Source organism: Gadus morhua, chromosome 6, assembly GCF_902167405.1.
Source record: "Gadus morhua chromosome 6, gadMor3.0, whole genome shotgun sequence".
Classification (NCBI taxonomy): domain Eukaryota; kingdom Metazoa; phylum Chordata; class Actinopteri; order Gadiformes; family Gadidae; genus Gadus; species Gadus morhua.
The window spans coordinates 8,720,351-8,734,858 of record NC_044053.1 but is presented as its reverse complement, the minus strand read 5'-3'; the positions used below and the strand labels follow the sequence as shown (position 1 = coordinate 8,734,858).

At 42.4% G+C, this 14,508-nt stretch overlaps 2 protein-coding genes across 8 annotated transcripts in view; both read right to left on the bottom strand.

Moving 5' to 3' along the window:
- The window catches only part of bmpr1ba (bone morphogenetic protein receptor, type IBa), a 63,369-nt gene extending 56,627 nt beyond the window's left edge, over positions 1 to 6,742 (bottom strand). For 2 of the 3 annotated variants that reach the window (XM_030357910.1, XM_030357913.1), the window contains exon 1: positions 6,526 to 6,741. The gene's annotated coding sequence lies outside the window, so the exon portion shown is untranslated. Of the gene's footprint in view, positions 1 to 6,525 lie in introns of all 3 variants that reach the window. The other variant, XM_030357911.1, reaches the window with a different exon arrangement.
- A 969-nt stretch (positions 6,743 to 7,711) lies between these two features.
- Positions 7,712 to 14,508, bottom strand: part of pdlim5a (PDZ and LIM domain 5a) — a 56,760-nt gene continuing 49,963 nt past the window's right edge. For all 5 annotated transcript variants that reach the window (XM_030357905.1, XM_030357906.1, XM_030357907.1 and 2 more), the window contains 5 exons: positions 13,513 to 13,714; positions 11,369 to 11,549; positions 8,967 to 9,087; positions 8,726 to 8,841; positions 7,712 to 8,616 (listed from right to left, as the gene is read on the bottom strand). In XM_030357905.1, the coding sequence (XP_030213765.1) occupies positions 8,527 to 8,616; positions 8,726 to 8,841; positions 8,967 to 9,087; positions 11,369 to 11,549; positions 13,513 to 13,714 (710 nt within the window). In that variant the 3' untranslated portion in view covers positions 7,712 to 8,526. The remainder of the gene's footprint in view (positions 8,617 to 8,725; positions 8,842 to 8,966; positions 9,088 to 11,368; positions 11,550 to 13,512; positions 13,715 to 14,508) is intronic.

The window sequence follows — 14,508 nt, the reverse complement described above, 5'->3', positions numbered from 1 at the left end:
TTCTTTAATAATAAATGCACGGACGCAGACGACAGGGAAAGGGTGAGAAAGCTAGAAGGAAAGTACTTTGGCAGACTGTCCGTAACAGAGCTCTCTGTTCCGATAGGATCCCCACAGTCACTCCTTCTCTCTCTTCTGTCACTCCATCTGTCCATCTGTCTTTTGCTTGCGGGGCCTCCTTTATAAAGCAAACACAGGGGTTTCTTCGATCACTCATCAGGACCTTTGACCCCGCAGACCTTCTCGGCAATTTTGGAAAAGGCGGGACCACAGCTTGAACCAATTTTGCTCTCTGCATCCCGCCTCTATCCTCTTTCTCTCTCTCCGTCCGTAAGAATTTAACTTCATGCATATATCCCTCCCTATCTCAATGACAGTCCACTTGCAGATGATGGCGACTGAGTTTGAGCTTGTCATAGAAGTACATTGCCATTTTTGCACCGCCTCGTTTTCCTTTCGAACTGTAAACGTAAGAGAACTCAACCAAACCTGCCAGTTTTCAGATTGGGAAACGACTCCCAACAAGCCTGCTGGTTAGGTTATAGAGCATGGATATAATGGAGACCATCCGTGGTGATGTGTTGAAAGCTTCTCTCACTCCCCGGGGACACAAGTGGTTCTCTTGCCATGATGAGAATGGCACCTCAAAGGAAGCCCAGCGAAGGGGGGCGGGGGTAGAAAATAGGGGGCACGGGAAGATTGGGTGGTCAGGAGAGGTTCAAAATTGCCCCAAAGTGTATCCAGATGACAATATTCCTCTCTGCCATTCCATCCCGCCTTCCCTCGCCCCTTCCCCCTCTGGTCGCTCCATCATTTCTCAGTCGGAGTGAACTCATGCCCCATTGGATATTTGGGTAAGAAGGAGCCAAAGCGAATAGGGAGCCTGCCCGACTAGTGTGGCTAAGAATAACAAATGATGTTGGTATAGTCAAAAAATGAAAGAAGCCTGTTGAGCTTGAATCAGAGTTTTACGAGTGAAGGCTTTCCATGTTTCTCATATTAGTGCATTTTGTGTTATTATTGGTATGGTAGTCAATCATTCATTTAGTAAGGTAAAATAATGAAAAATTGCTGCTTATTCGCTTCAGAAATTAGATGTACAGTTTTGTTTGTCTTGGGTGCCCCTCATACAAAGCAAGCAACACTATTCACTAGTTCATTCGCCTTCACTTTACTAAATGAATAATCAAAAATGGATTATAGGCTGAAACTGTAAGCTAGAGCACTAATAAGGTTCTCAGGGGATCTGGCCAGAATTCTGATACATTGTATATAGGCCTACTACCATGAAAATTAAAAAAGTACAAAGTAAATAAGGATTTTAAAATAAAATTAAATGGATTATGGATGGTTATATCTCTCTCTGCAGGACAATTTAAATGTCACACATTCTGAGGGATAGCTAAAGACTGTTATTACTGTTAAACCTAGCTAAATATTGCTACCGGATAGCTTCTCTACTTTGTGATCGCAATCTTGATCTTCTGCAATTACAGTAGAAGGAACGTCATTATACACTCTAGCAAGCCCCGCCCACCTGTGGCTTCTGTCCTATCACTGTTCCGGTTCAGCCCCTTTGTCCTCTCTTTAATATAGAAGTGTGTGACGCATCGACCCCAACCATAAGTATGGTACAGGAGTCATGCAGGTAGACAGTAACAACCAAGGGGAGTGGTTGAACTTTGCGACCTGAGTAAATTAGAGAGTAGTAAGGAAGGGCGGCAAGATCATTGACTTTTTAAGAAACATTCTAAAGACAAGATGAAAACACAATAGCTGTGAATCTGGGTTTGAACGAAAAAAGAACATAAAGGGAATGCATTTGTTCCAAAGTACTTGTTTGGGAAGGGCGTGTTTTTAGCATATATTATCACTAACATATTTTCCAAACTGTAGCATGGAGAGGTTTGGCATGCTTGCTCAAGGATCTCTGACTCTGGACATTGAAATACTCTTACCACTACTAGACTATGTCCCCGGCCTCTATGATACCACTGTGTCAGTGCAGAGATGCACATTCTTTCCTTCACTGCAGTGCATATAATGTTCTAATTAACCAAACCCACCAAAAAACACATAGCCTGCAGGCTGAAGCCTGCTGAACACTATTTCTGCATCAGCATCTTCCTTCATCAGTCATCTGAGAGCTGAATCCAACTGGCAAATTACCTTCCAGATCCATATCTGGAGCGCACAGAAGATCCAACGCCCGTATGTCGTTAATAAAACATGTTTGTTTTTCTACGGCAAGGGATTATGTTATTTTAAACACATGAGTGAGTTAGGAAATGAGGAAAGAAAATCATTTAGATCGATGCTTGCTAGAAATTTGAAGTTCCTTTGGGTGTCTGTGTCTCTTATTCAAACCTCAGGGCTGATGGTATTATTTTGATCATACCGAATATAATATTCATGGTGAATTGAGGCCTTGAGCTTGTTTTTCATGTAAGTGTTCATTTAATTAATTGGGAGATCTTCTAAATCCATCCCATTAGAGGCCATCGCATAATCTTCAAAATATTGCAGTAATGGTGCAGAATGATTCAATAATAACAATATTTTCGACCAAATGCAATAAGTAAATCCCATTAATGTATTACATTTTATAAAGTCTATATTTATTACAGATCTGAATGCTGGACACTGTCCAGGGACGATGGTTATCCTTGAAAACTACTTTAAAAAAAACTAACTACTTTATTGTGTACATACGTTTACAATTGATCCAGGGACACAGAAAGTGTCGCGTCCACATTGGTAGAAAATACACTTTCTTCTAATACTACTAGCTACAAAATACTTAATTTACAATTCAACAAGGTTCATTTATGAGGTCACACATACACCCATTACCACACCCAAACACACACAGACACCATACACACGTGTGACTTGATAAACAGGAAAAAGAGCCAAAGAGATATGAGTGTGCGTAAAGTCTGGTGTCAAGCTTTTAAGCTATCCCAGCTTCAGAGTCAGCGAAGACAACTCGAAAAGACTGGATGGCAGCCATATGTTTAAAGACAGTATATCATCAAGGCTCACCAATGACTCACAAAGGAGGACAGATTTAAAGCATACTAGAAAAGGAAAAAAATGCATATCATATTCATAGGGGGCTGGATAGTGTATTACCAAGGCTGATTTATTTCTAGATGAAATGTTCTGGTTTTGATCCCCAAAATCTAGTCTACCTGTGGGCATTCTTGAGCAAGATGCCTAAAAATGCCCTTCCTGCTGCTTAATGACTGAAAACGTCATTAGGAAGGAATTTTCAAGCCTGGATCATGGAAGTGTCAGCTATATTAGTAAATATTAATAATAATCTCTAATTAACCCATCAGATCTGACTCTTGACCAACCAATGAAATTGACCAACCATTGGAATAAAATTTCAAACCCAACACATTTGAAAAGACCATCCATTGTTTTTCCTGTGTAGTTAAAACATTCAATTACTCTAAACCCGACTGCACACGGCTCAACATACAGAGTAAAGCTTTGTTTGGGTGCATTCTCAACCACTCATTGTCTGAGGGTCGCCCCAATGACTGTGTATTAATAGCCGTTTAAACCTGTCACTCAAAAGAAATCCCCCAGATTTTGAATAAAGTGGGATGGATTTCATGCAGAAAAAGGAGGCTCCATCAATCTATCTGACACCATAATGAGAAAGGGAGAAAGAGATCTAAAAGCAAAGGTTCAGCCCTCGGGCATGGCGCTGTATCTCTTTCTGGATTGTATCTCTTTAATTGGCTCACTGTAGGAAATTGACTGTTGGAAAACTGTACAATACACAGAAAGAAAAGTGATTTGGGCTTAAAAGTTCCCAATGGTTTGAATGTCTTAAAAGTTTTAAATACATGTATATCACTGTGACTGTGACAAATAAACCTTTGAGTCTTTCAATACATTGAATGTCTTGAAATTGATTTTTGTTCTTGAAATAACAAATATGAAAAGTATAAGAAACAAAATACCCTGATTTTCGGGAGCATGTGACATTTGATATAGACAGTGTACATTTCCACTACCTGAACATAGTAGGCCTGATTAACGTAGTAATAGTTAACAGAGTTGTTTTTCTTGGACAATAGTTCTATGTTCAGTTCCTACAACGGGGTCGTAGAAATTTTCCAGTAGTCACATAAATCAACACAGGGGGTCTGATAATGTTAAGGGCATCAAGTTCTTTCAAACACACGCGTGCACACACACACGCACACGCAAAGACACACACACACAGTCATATTTCCCCTTACCCAAAGACTGGTAATTGAATACTGTGGTCAGATTCTCAGGTGTGTGTGACGTCTTAAAAAGCAAAACAGGATAGAAGGGCGGGTCTTCAGAGTTATATGATTCCATCAGTCAGGAGCTTATTGGCCATTGTGGGAGGATCGCGACCCAACTGCGTTCCGATTGGTAGGAATGTGATTTCCTTCCCGCTCAAGCTTGCTGACTTTAGGACAAGGAAGGTCTGGAGTTTCGATTGTGTGACCAAAGTCATGTTCAACGAAAGAATGGCAACATAAATTACTAAATTAATTCAGTTGTTACGTGTAATAACATTATTAAAAACTCAAAACTCCAGCCAATTACAAAAATGGACACATGAAGGAGCACCGAAAAAATAGAACTATAAAAGGAATACTCAGGAGAAGCAAACACACACACACACACACACACACACACACACACACACACACACACACACACACACACACACACACACACACACACACACACACACACACAAACACACACACAAACGCACGCACTTCACTCATTCACATTGGAGAGTGTATTCCTGGGGGGGCAGAGGTGATATGGTCCGTCCCTGAACACCACAGATGAGGTGAGGTAAGATTTGAATCTCATGAATTGTATGCCATCTGGATCGCTCCAAAAACACACACACATTCACATAAGCAGCCACACTGACATTTAAGTTTACAGGCGGGCATTATGTACACCCACATATATAACCAGCACATTTATGAAAAAGCACATACACACACAATAACACAGATAAGGACACAGATACAAAAAAACAAAAACAGACACACACACACGCACACACACACACTCAGATATACTCTTGTCATAACCTAACTTGACAAACACCTGGACCTAGTTACTGGACACAGAGGGGGAGTTGAAAATTTGTGTGTGTGGTTTGTGTGTGTGTGTGTGGGGGGGGTGTGTGTGTGTGTGTGTGTGTGTGTGTGTGTGTGTGTGTGTGTGTGTGTGTGTGTGTGTGTGTGTGTGTGTGTGTGTGTGTGTGTGTGTGTGTGTGTGTGTGTGTGTGTGTGTGTGTGTGTGTGTGTGTGCGTGTGTGCGTGTGTGTGTGTGTGTGTGTGTTAGTGGGGTAAACTATAGCTGTTGTTAGGGTTAGTCTCTGCTGGAGGCTATAGTGAGGTTGATTTAAATTCCTTTTCGTCCCCTTTCAGTCACTGAGTCAGACTGTTCACTTCAGCTAGACTAAATAATCAGGCGAAGTCATTGCTACCATTTATCCACATCTTATCATGTGTCTTGTATCGGACTCCCTCAGTAGACGGCCTAGAAAAGGGAGGCTATTTTGTTTCACACCTTGGATCCAGGTCCAAGGCATACTGGCTCCTCTCTCATTGGAAAAACTATGTTTTTAAGCATGCAAGCACACTCTCTATTAGATATCAACATTAGGATGGATACTGGAAGTTAAAGGACAAAGCAAACAACCCTTAAAAATACCTTTAGATATATTGATTGTCAATACAATTTGATGTTTTCCTTTTAACTATTACAGTCAGCAACAGTTGCTGAAAAATCTAAAGCCATGGATATTGAAAGAAGTAGTTGTGTTGGCAGTGGTCCCAAAATATGCTCTCCATCAATTTAACTCAAACTTAATACATTACGTAACATTATTATATTCTGGAAATAATAATATGAGCTAAATATTGCCAATAGTCACATTACATAGGCCTATGCAGACTCACAAAGAATCAAGGTGACTTTACAATTATGATGCCAATCATTTTTAGGAAAATCGCGAAATGATCATGAAACATAATAAATGGATATATTTAGTCAATACATCATGGCTAAATATTTGTTCAGAACTTATTTTAACTAGATTCAGATGCTATTCTTGAAATATGCATTCGTTTGTTTTGCTTTACAATTGTGAAAAAAAAAAAAAAAAAAAAAAAAACTTATATCGACCTGACCCTTGCCTGCTAATGCTAGAAATTGTAATTCATCCCAACGAGCAAGACAGAGCATCTTCAGAATAAAGCTGACCGCAGTACCCAGGACCAAATATGGAAACAACTCTTCATCTTAGTTACTTCAACATGCCAATGAATAAAACAGTTATCATACTGAAATGTGATGTTTATATTCCCGCAAAACACAAAGTAGGCTATTGGAAGATATAGCTTTCACCTACCTATACTCGTTAAGGTAAGCCATCTCATAACAAGCGTTATGATGGCAAAGGAACAGGAGACGCATTAGCGAATAAAAACAACTCACCTTAAGTTCAGTCGCCGTACAGCCTCTTTCCTCTTTCTTCTTCTTCCGTACAGCTTCTTCCAGCCTGGTACAGTAAGCACAGAGTGGGTTGTTGGCTTTTTCAAACAGCAGCGTATTTGCTATACACACGGTCGCACTCCCGTCTAACACTTTTCCTTCTTTCTCTCACCCTCTCGCTCTCGCACACTCTTAACTTCACTTGAAGAAAATACTCAACATCTTCCAGAAAGTTGCAGCAGTAATCCAACCGCAGCACCAGCTACAGGCTGTAAATGGTAGTGCAGGCGCCGAGGATAATATTGCTTTCCCAAAGACCCCCCATGCTTGGCTATTTCAAACCTGGTGTGAAGTCCGCAGATTGAAAGGGTGAAAATCCTTTCCTAAACACATCCAAGAACGATTTAGTCTTAAAAGTCTTTAAGTTTGACAAACTTTCTACCCTTGTGTAAGAGGAAACTAACCTTAATCCACCTCAACTAATCAATTTGTTAGGAGCAGGAATGAACACATAAGAAGATTTCAGTGCAACTAAGAAAATGTTTATAGATATGGTCATTGGGGACTAAGAAAAAGCATAGGACAAAAACAGCGGACCATGAGAGAGCTGTGACCCAATGTGCGTGTGTTTGTGTGTGTGTGTGTGTGTGTGTGTGTGTGTGTGTGTGTGTGTGTGTGTGTGTGTGTGTGTGTGTGTGTGTGTGTGTGTGTGTGTGTGTGTGTGTGTGTGTGTGTGCTAGTGTGCGTGCGTGTGTGTGTGGGTGTGTTTGTGTGTGTGTAGACATGTTGTGTGGACCAAATGGAGACTCTAAATTCCCTTAAGGTGAGAGTGGGTGTGTGTGACCCAGCAATAGACATCCCATGGGTTCATCCCCCTCCCCTCACCACTGTTTCAATGGCCTGTTGAGTTCCCAATGTGATGCTATGATTACATTGGCAAGTAGCATGGTTGGTCATTTTGCAGATGTTTGACGCAAACCGTTCAATTCAATTTGTCCTTTTTTTGAAAATTTAAAATATTGCTCACCATTTATTTGTCAAAGAAACCATATGCAATTATTTATATTTTTACAGAATGTCACACAATATGTAAGGTATATAGAATAGTAAAAAACATTAAGGGCCTACTTGTAAAAACCACAGAAAAAAAATCTTGGGAACCAAACAAGACAGGAAATGAAAGCCTCCGTGGTGTAAAAGTAGAGTTCTTTATTTCAAGACAACAGTGCATGAGCTTTGTGGTGCTGGATATGTAGAAGTAGTTTCTGTTATCTTTTTTCTCTTTAAATAAAACAAGTGCTCTCTCTTGGCACAATATCCCTATGAAAGTAATATGGAAAAATAAAAGAGTGCAGAAAATCTAAGAAATGAAAAATACATCCTGTTGTATCGTAACAAATTGTCTGGCAACATGAGTAATTTATCATCGATATACAAAGAAGAAAACACACACGAAAGGCGTAAAATCCTAACGAAAAGGCGTAAAATCCAGCAGTTAAAAATCATATATTTTAGGAAAAGATCAGAGACAATACTTGTTGTTGACACTTGTAAGGAAATATCGTAAAACAACATATACAACATAAACAGTTAACTGCACGAAGGGTAAAGTCTCCATCTCTATTTTGCCATTAACCTCCTGCAGAGTACAGGATTTTCCCTTCCAACTCCATCTATGTCACTCGTTCTCCTTTCCGTTCTTCTCCATAAGCCACTGAACATGAAATTCTGAAGGATAGGGCTCAAAATTTGACCATATTCTCTGGCTTTCATATAACTTCAAAATTCCAATTGAATCTATCTGGTACAGCATCTCAGTTTGACTGCAGATAAATAAAAGCCTGCAGATACATTATAATAAGATGTAGGTCACACGCCTGATTTGGGTGGCCCTCATAAGACGGTAACTAAAACAGCTATGGTGGTCTTCGGGTGGGCTAAATTGACCTGGTGTGTTCATGTTTAACAGTTTGTGTGTGTTGAACGGATCATGCTGTTGACTGTTCATATCTTCAGTGTGTGAGCATGTTTCTTGCAGAGAGGCTTGTCTTTCTTGGAGAAGAACGTTTGTCCTTCTAAGGTGGTACAGCACACCTAAACAAACAAACAAATAAACAAACAAACAAACAAACACCATTACACAATGGTTAGACGGACGAGCTGTACACTGGTCCATAAAGTGATCTGGGATTGTGTGACCTACAGCGCAGACGAAGCAGGTATCATGCCAGGTATATCCCAGGGCATCCAGGAACTTGTCCCCAGCCTCGATAGGGAACTCGCAGCCGTGACAACCAGTTCCAAACAAAGTATAGAAATCTATACAGAAAGGCATTAGGTAGAAGATAACAAAAAGGATGAATAAAAAAGTATAAAAGAACACAATAACCACATTTATTTATTTGGTAAACAGATCTTAATATTGCCACATTAACGACGCCCACCTCGTTCACAGTAGGGTTCTCCATCCTCCAGGTGAAAGGTGTTGTTTCTGATTGGCTGCTGACATGAAGCACACTGGAAGCAGTGGACATGCCATGTCTGCTTCAGGGCGTTGATCACTTCCTGGTGGGAACACAAAGACGGATTACTAGAGGAAACTGTTTGTCCTTTTCTGATACTAAAGTCTGGTTCATTCATTGTGTGTGCGTGTGCGTGTGCGTGTGCGTGCGTGTGCGTGTGCGCGTGCGTGCGTGCGTGTGTGTAAATGGTATTTAAATCCACTTCATTGATTCAGGAGTCAGAAAGAAGAACATCGGCTAACTAATATTAATCGAATTTCTGGTAAAGAATGTACATTCAAACCAAGACATCATAAGCTGAATCTTAATGAATAATTTAGAGGGCAGATACAGACTGGATGCACTGGTGCTGTCCAACAGCACCTGCCTATAACTGCTCTTACACAATCGTTTTTTCTCATGCACCATCGGGTAACCTATGTGTGCCTCAGTCACTCTAACCCGAATGTGTTTCCATATTGCTGTCATCCACATGACCAGGATTACGCACAGAAAATCAAAGACGTGACCGCATTCCCACCCTTAATTGTGAGAACAAGGGAAGGAGGACAGGAGGATCTATGGAAGGTCTGGAGGGGCCAGCGGAGAGACGATGGGATTAGGGTCCCGGGAGTGCGAAAAACGGTTAATGAGAGGGCTAAGCCAGCTGGGGATGTGTGAGAAATGGAGGGTTGAAAGGGATAGAGGCCAAAGAGGTAAGAGCATGTGAGGGGATAAACGTCATGAACCGTTATGAGCAATAGCCTATGAGCTGGGCTTCCTGGCATTCTGGGGTTAAATCACACCTGCTACGCGCTATACACCGCGGCTAACCTATGCTTACATTTCTAGCATTCCTTTGTGCGCTACAACTTTGGTTCCCCACACCCGCTTGGTTTGTACTACACGTATTGTGTACAAGACAATGCACATCCAAATTAAAATATACAAAATGTATTGCAGTAGAAACTCTTAACTGCAACAGAACAGGATTACAAATATGTCTTACATAGGCATGTGTAGCACATAGGCCTATTTTGTACAGCACTAATAGGAGTATAATGCTGTATTGTAGTGACCTTTCCGATCGCTAATCAAAGGCTAACTTAAGGGAGCGTGCCTTTTCTAAAGGCCACGATGTGAAAGATAAGAGTCCATCAATTTCCAGTAGATGTCCTTACAGGCAGTGTTTGGTCAAGCCTGGCCATCACTCACCAGTCCTAACTCTAACTTTAACAGCTTGGTTAACCACTAACATAACTAGGGCTTGTTGAAGGCCAGTTCTAGTCTGCGAGGAGGAAAATGTGTTCTCGTCTATCAGCTTCCTGTCTGTAAAAGTCACAACAACAAGGATATTGAAACACAAGCATTCACACCTACGCCTACTAAGAGTACCTCAGATAAAACTATAATCACGGAAAGAAAAAACTAACGGACCGACTTAGCAGGTATAACGAGAAAATAGACTGTTGGAATTGGCACCTTTATTTACACAAGACTAAAATAGACCTGGAGACAGAAATAGTAGGGAGAGTGTGCCGTAAAGACCGGACATGTGTGGAAGGCCTGAACTGGGGGCTTAGCAGTCCTGCTTCACCCTTGACCCCCCCGAAACAACAGGTGCTGGAGTTTTACACAGTGAAGGCTTAGCTAAAGCAAAACAATGCCGGTTCTTACAATCACTTAGAAAAATCATTAAACATGAGGAAAATAATCCAGAAGGGTAGCCATAACATTCATGTCCCAGACGCCCTCTTTACTCTAGCCATAACACGCAAGAAAGAAAATATTTTCACACTGGTATTCGACATATTGAACCATGTTTGGTTTAATGATGAATAGTTCATCCTGACATATGACCAGCACGACTTGCTCAGTGTTGAAGATGTCCAGCACACTAGATTTAGCACTAGACTAATGGGCAGTGTGTGCACACGCGTACAGACAAACAACAGGAGAATGGGTTTTCTGTGCCTTTTAACACAGCAAAGCTCTTTTGAAAATCAGCCAAACAAGACAGACATTTGAAAACAATGTCACGATAACCCCGTGTTGAGTGACTTTTAATGCTCCTATACAGTTAAAGTCTTAAAGAGGAATTGTACACTTAGACAACATTTGTGAATTTGCTGCCATCTATAGGTTCCAACAGGATGTGAACGAATGCAAGGCAGTACTTGCAAGGTACTTTGAGAGGCTTTACTCTCCAGATTGCATTGAATATAATGTAATATAATATAAGGATAGGAAATATGCCATAATGAAATAAGAAATAAGGCAATGTCATATAATGTAAACCAATAAACCTATATAATGAGGATCTAAAGGCGGGTCATGAAACTCACTCCTAGCACTTTGCCCTGGCAGCGGCTGCAGGACGGGGCGAAGAACTCTTCGTAGCAGTGCTCGCAGTAGACGGAGCCCTGTTCCTCCACAAAGCCGACGTCTGCCAGAGACATACGGCAGTGGGCGCAGTTAAACTCCTCCTTGTGCCAAGACTTGCCCATCGCCACCAAGAAAGGCCCTCTGTAGAAAGGATAGACGGAGAGAGAGAGAGAGAGAGAGAGAGAGAGAGAGAGAGAGAGAGAGAGAGAGAGAGAGAGAGAGAGAGAGAGAGAGAGAGAGAGAGGCAGAGAGAGAGGCAGAGAGAGAGAGAAGCAGAGAGAGAGAGAGAGAGAGACAGAGAGAAAGAGAGAGAGAGAGAGAGGCAGAGAGAGAGAGTGACAGAGAGAGAGAGAGAGAGAGAGAGAGGCAGAGAGAGAGAGAGAGAGAGAGAGAGAGAGAGAGAGAGAGAGAGAGAGAGAGAGAGAGAGAGAGAGAGAGAGAGAGAGAGAGAGAGAGCGAGAGGCAGAGAGAGAGAGACAGAGAGAGAGAGAGAGAGAGGCAGAGAGAGAGAGAGACAGAGAGAGAGAGAGAGAGAGAGAGAGAGAGAGAGAGAGAGAGAGAGAGAGAGAGAGAGAGAGAGAGAGAGAGAGAGAAAGGCAGAGAGAGAGGCAGAGAGAGAGAGAAGCAGAGAGAGAGAGAGAGAGAGAGACAGAGAGAAAGAGAGAGAGAGAGGCAGAGAGAGAGAGTGACAGAGAGAGAGAGAGCGAGAGAGAGAGAGAGAGAGAGAGAGAGAGAGAGAGAGAGAGAGAGAGAGAGAGAGAGAGAGAGAGAGAGAGAGAGAGAGAGAGAGAGAGACAGAGAGAGAGAGAGAGGCAGAGAGAGAGAGAGACAGAGAGAGAGAGAGAGAGAGAGAGAGAGAGAGAGAGAGAGAGAGAGAGAGAGAGACAGAGACAGAGACAGAGTCAGAGAGAGAGACAGAAAGACAGAGAAAAAATTGCATTGGCACATTGAGACAGACTTATGGTTTTATACTTTAAACTCCATCTGAACATAATATGCACAATATGCACATAATAAGACACAGACATATGCTGTATAAACTGTTTACTATTCGTCCTTCTCACATGTTTCAAATTTATGTTAGATATATGAAATTTCAATGCCACATTATTTGAATCCAACATGTGAATGTTGAATTGGACTGTTTATGGAGGCATAATATACCATATATTATTTTATTTTAACGTTAGTGAGCCACATAGCGAACCAGTCGCCTGTGCAAAGTCTCATGCTACTTTGGTTTCAGCCGATCACGGCCTCCCTTCTCCAGCCGCGATGAGTAAACAGGAGAACATCGCAGACTCACTCCCTAATTTACTGAAGACAACGGTAGCGCTAAACCCGATCTAACCATGAAAGCGATCCACACTTGGCAGTGCTTTTAACTGGCTGCCATCCTGTAATGCAGCGCAGGGTTAGTTAGAAGATATTACAGAGACGTTCTGAGACATGAGTGGAGCAACGCATAGGCAGGGAGGAGGAGGGCAGCAGAAGGTCTAAGTCATGATTCTGTTTATTAGTTTTAATGAGCTTTCACGCCAGACTGCTGGTGAGAGAAAAATATTTTGAGTTGATACACAGGGCAAAAATGAAATCTTAACATGCAGTTTGCACGTTTGCCCGCCTGTGTGTCTGCGTGTGTGTGTGTGTGTGTGTGTGTGTGTGTGTGTGTGTGTGTGTGTGTGTGTGTGTGTGTGTGTGTGTGTGTGTGTGTGTGTGTGCGTGTGTGTGTGTGTGTGTGTGTGTGCGTGTGTGTGTGTGTGTGTGTGTGTGTGTAGCTGTTCGAAATTGTGTCTCTCTGTTGCCATGACGTTCACTGCAATTAGCACCTTCTTAAAGCAGCTTTCAGATTCTCCCACTCTCTTTAAACTCTCTTATTTTACTCGTACAATTTTTCGTAAAGTATCAATTAGTATCTTGAAAGCGCTATACAAGTAATATTTAATCTTCATATTATTACTATATTACTAGGAGAGTAATTGAATGAGCGCAGCAAAAAGTTAAATCGGCCAGGAAGGCTCCTATCGCCCTGGCTTCCCCTTCGACTCCCAGTGGTTAACAGTATCCTCAGAGGTGAGCGGGCTCATCAAGCGGGGAAGCTCACCGGATCACCATGCTACAGTGGGCACACATAGGCGTGCGTGTCCCGGCAGGGATGTGCTCTGCCATCTGGACCAGGGAGTCCTCGTCCTTTGGGTGAGCCTGGGGTGCCGGTCTGGCCGGGACAGGACCCTTTGGCACACTGGGAGTTCCGTTGCCCCTCACGCCGAAGGAAGGAGTGATCAGAGTCTTCTGTAGGGGGCGGACTGTTAAGGAAGAGGACGGAGAGTTAATGGTGTCGGTCTGTCGGTCTGGCTGTCTGTCTGTCTGTCTGTCTGTCTGTCTGTCTGTCTGTCTGTCTGTCTGTCTGTCTGTCTGTCTGTCTGTCTGTGTGTGTGTGTGTGTGTGTGGGTTGATGTCTATAATACCAGCCGCTTCCCTCAGTCAGTCCAGGACTTTTGAGGAAGAGGAGGGAGGGTTTATGGTGTCTGTCTGTCTGTCTATGTGTGTGTGTGGGTTGATGTCTACAAAACCAGAAGGTTCCCTCAGTCAGTCCAGTGTGCTCGCTGGTCATTACAATTACTGCTTCACCCCATAAATCCTTAGTAAAATATACAGTCTGGCTCTGAAGCCTACACACCCACCACACTCACACACACACACACACACACACACACACACACACACACACACACACACACACACACACACACACACACACACACACACACACACACACACACACACACATAAGAAAAGGTGCCAGCCATCACTTCCGTCTATTCAGGAGGCTAAAATTTGCGTCTATCCATGCGGTAAACGTTTGTTAATTTGTGTGTTTTTGTGTGAGTGAGTATATGTGTGTGTGTGCGTGAGTGTGTGTGTATGTGTGCGTGTATTGTTATGGCTGAGAGGACTGCTTCCTCAGCTTCAGTATGGGATCACTTGTCACTATATCTGAGTGGACGTAAACCAAGTCACAGTCGGACTGAGAGCCAAATGCGTACAGGATCCTGGCCTGGCACCCGACTGTGACCAGCTTCAGGTACCGCTACTATTT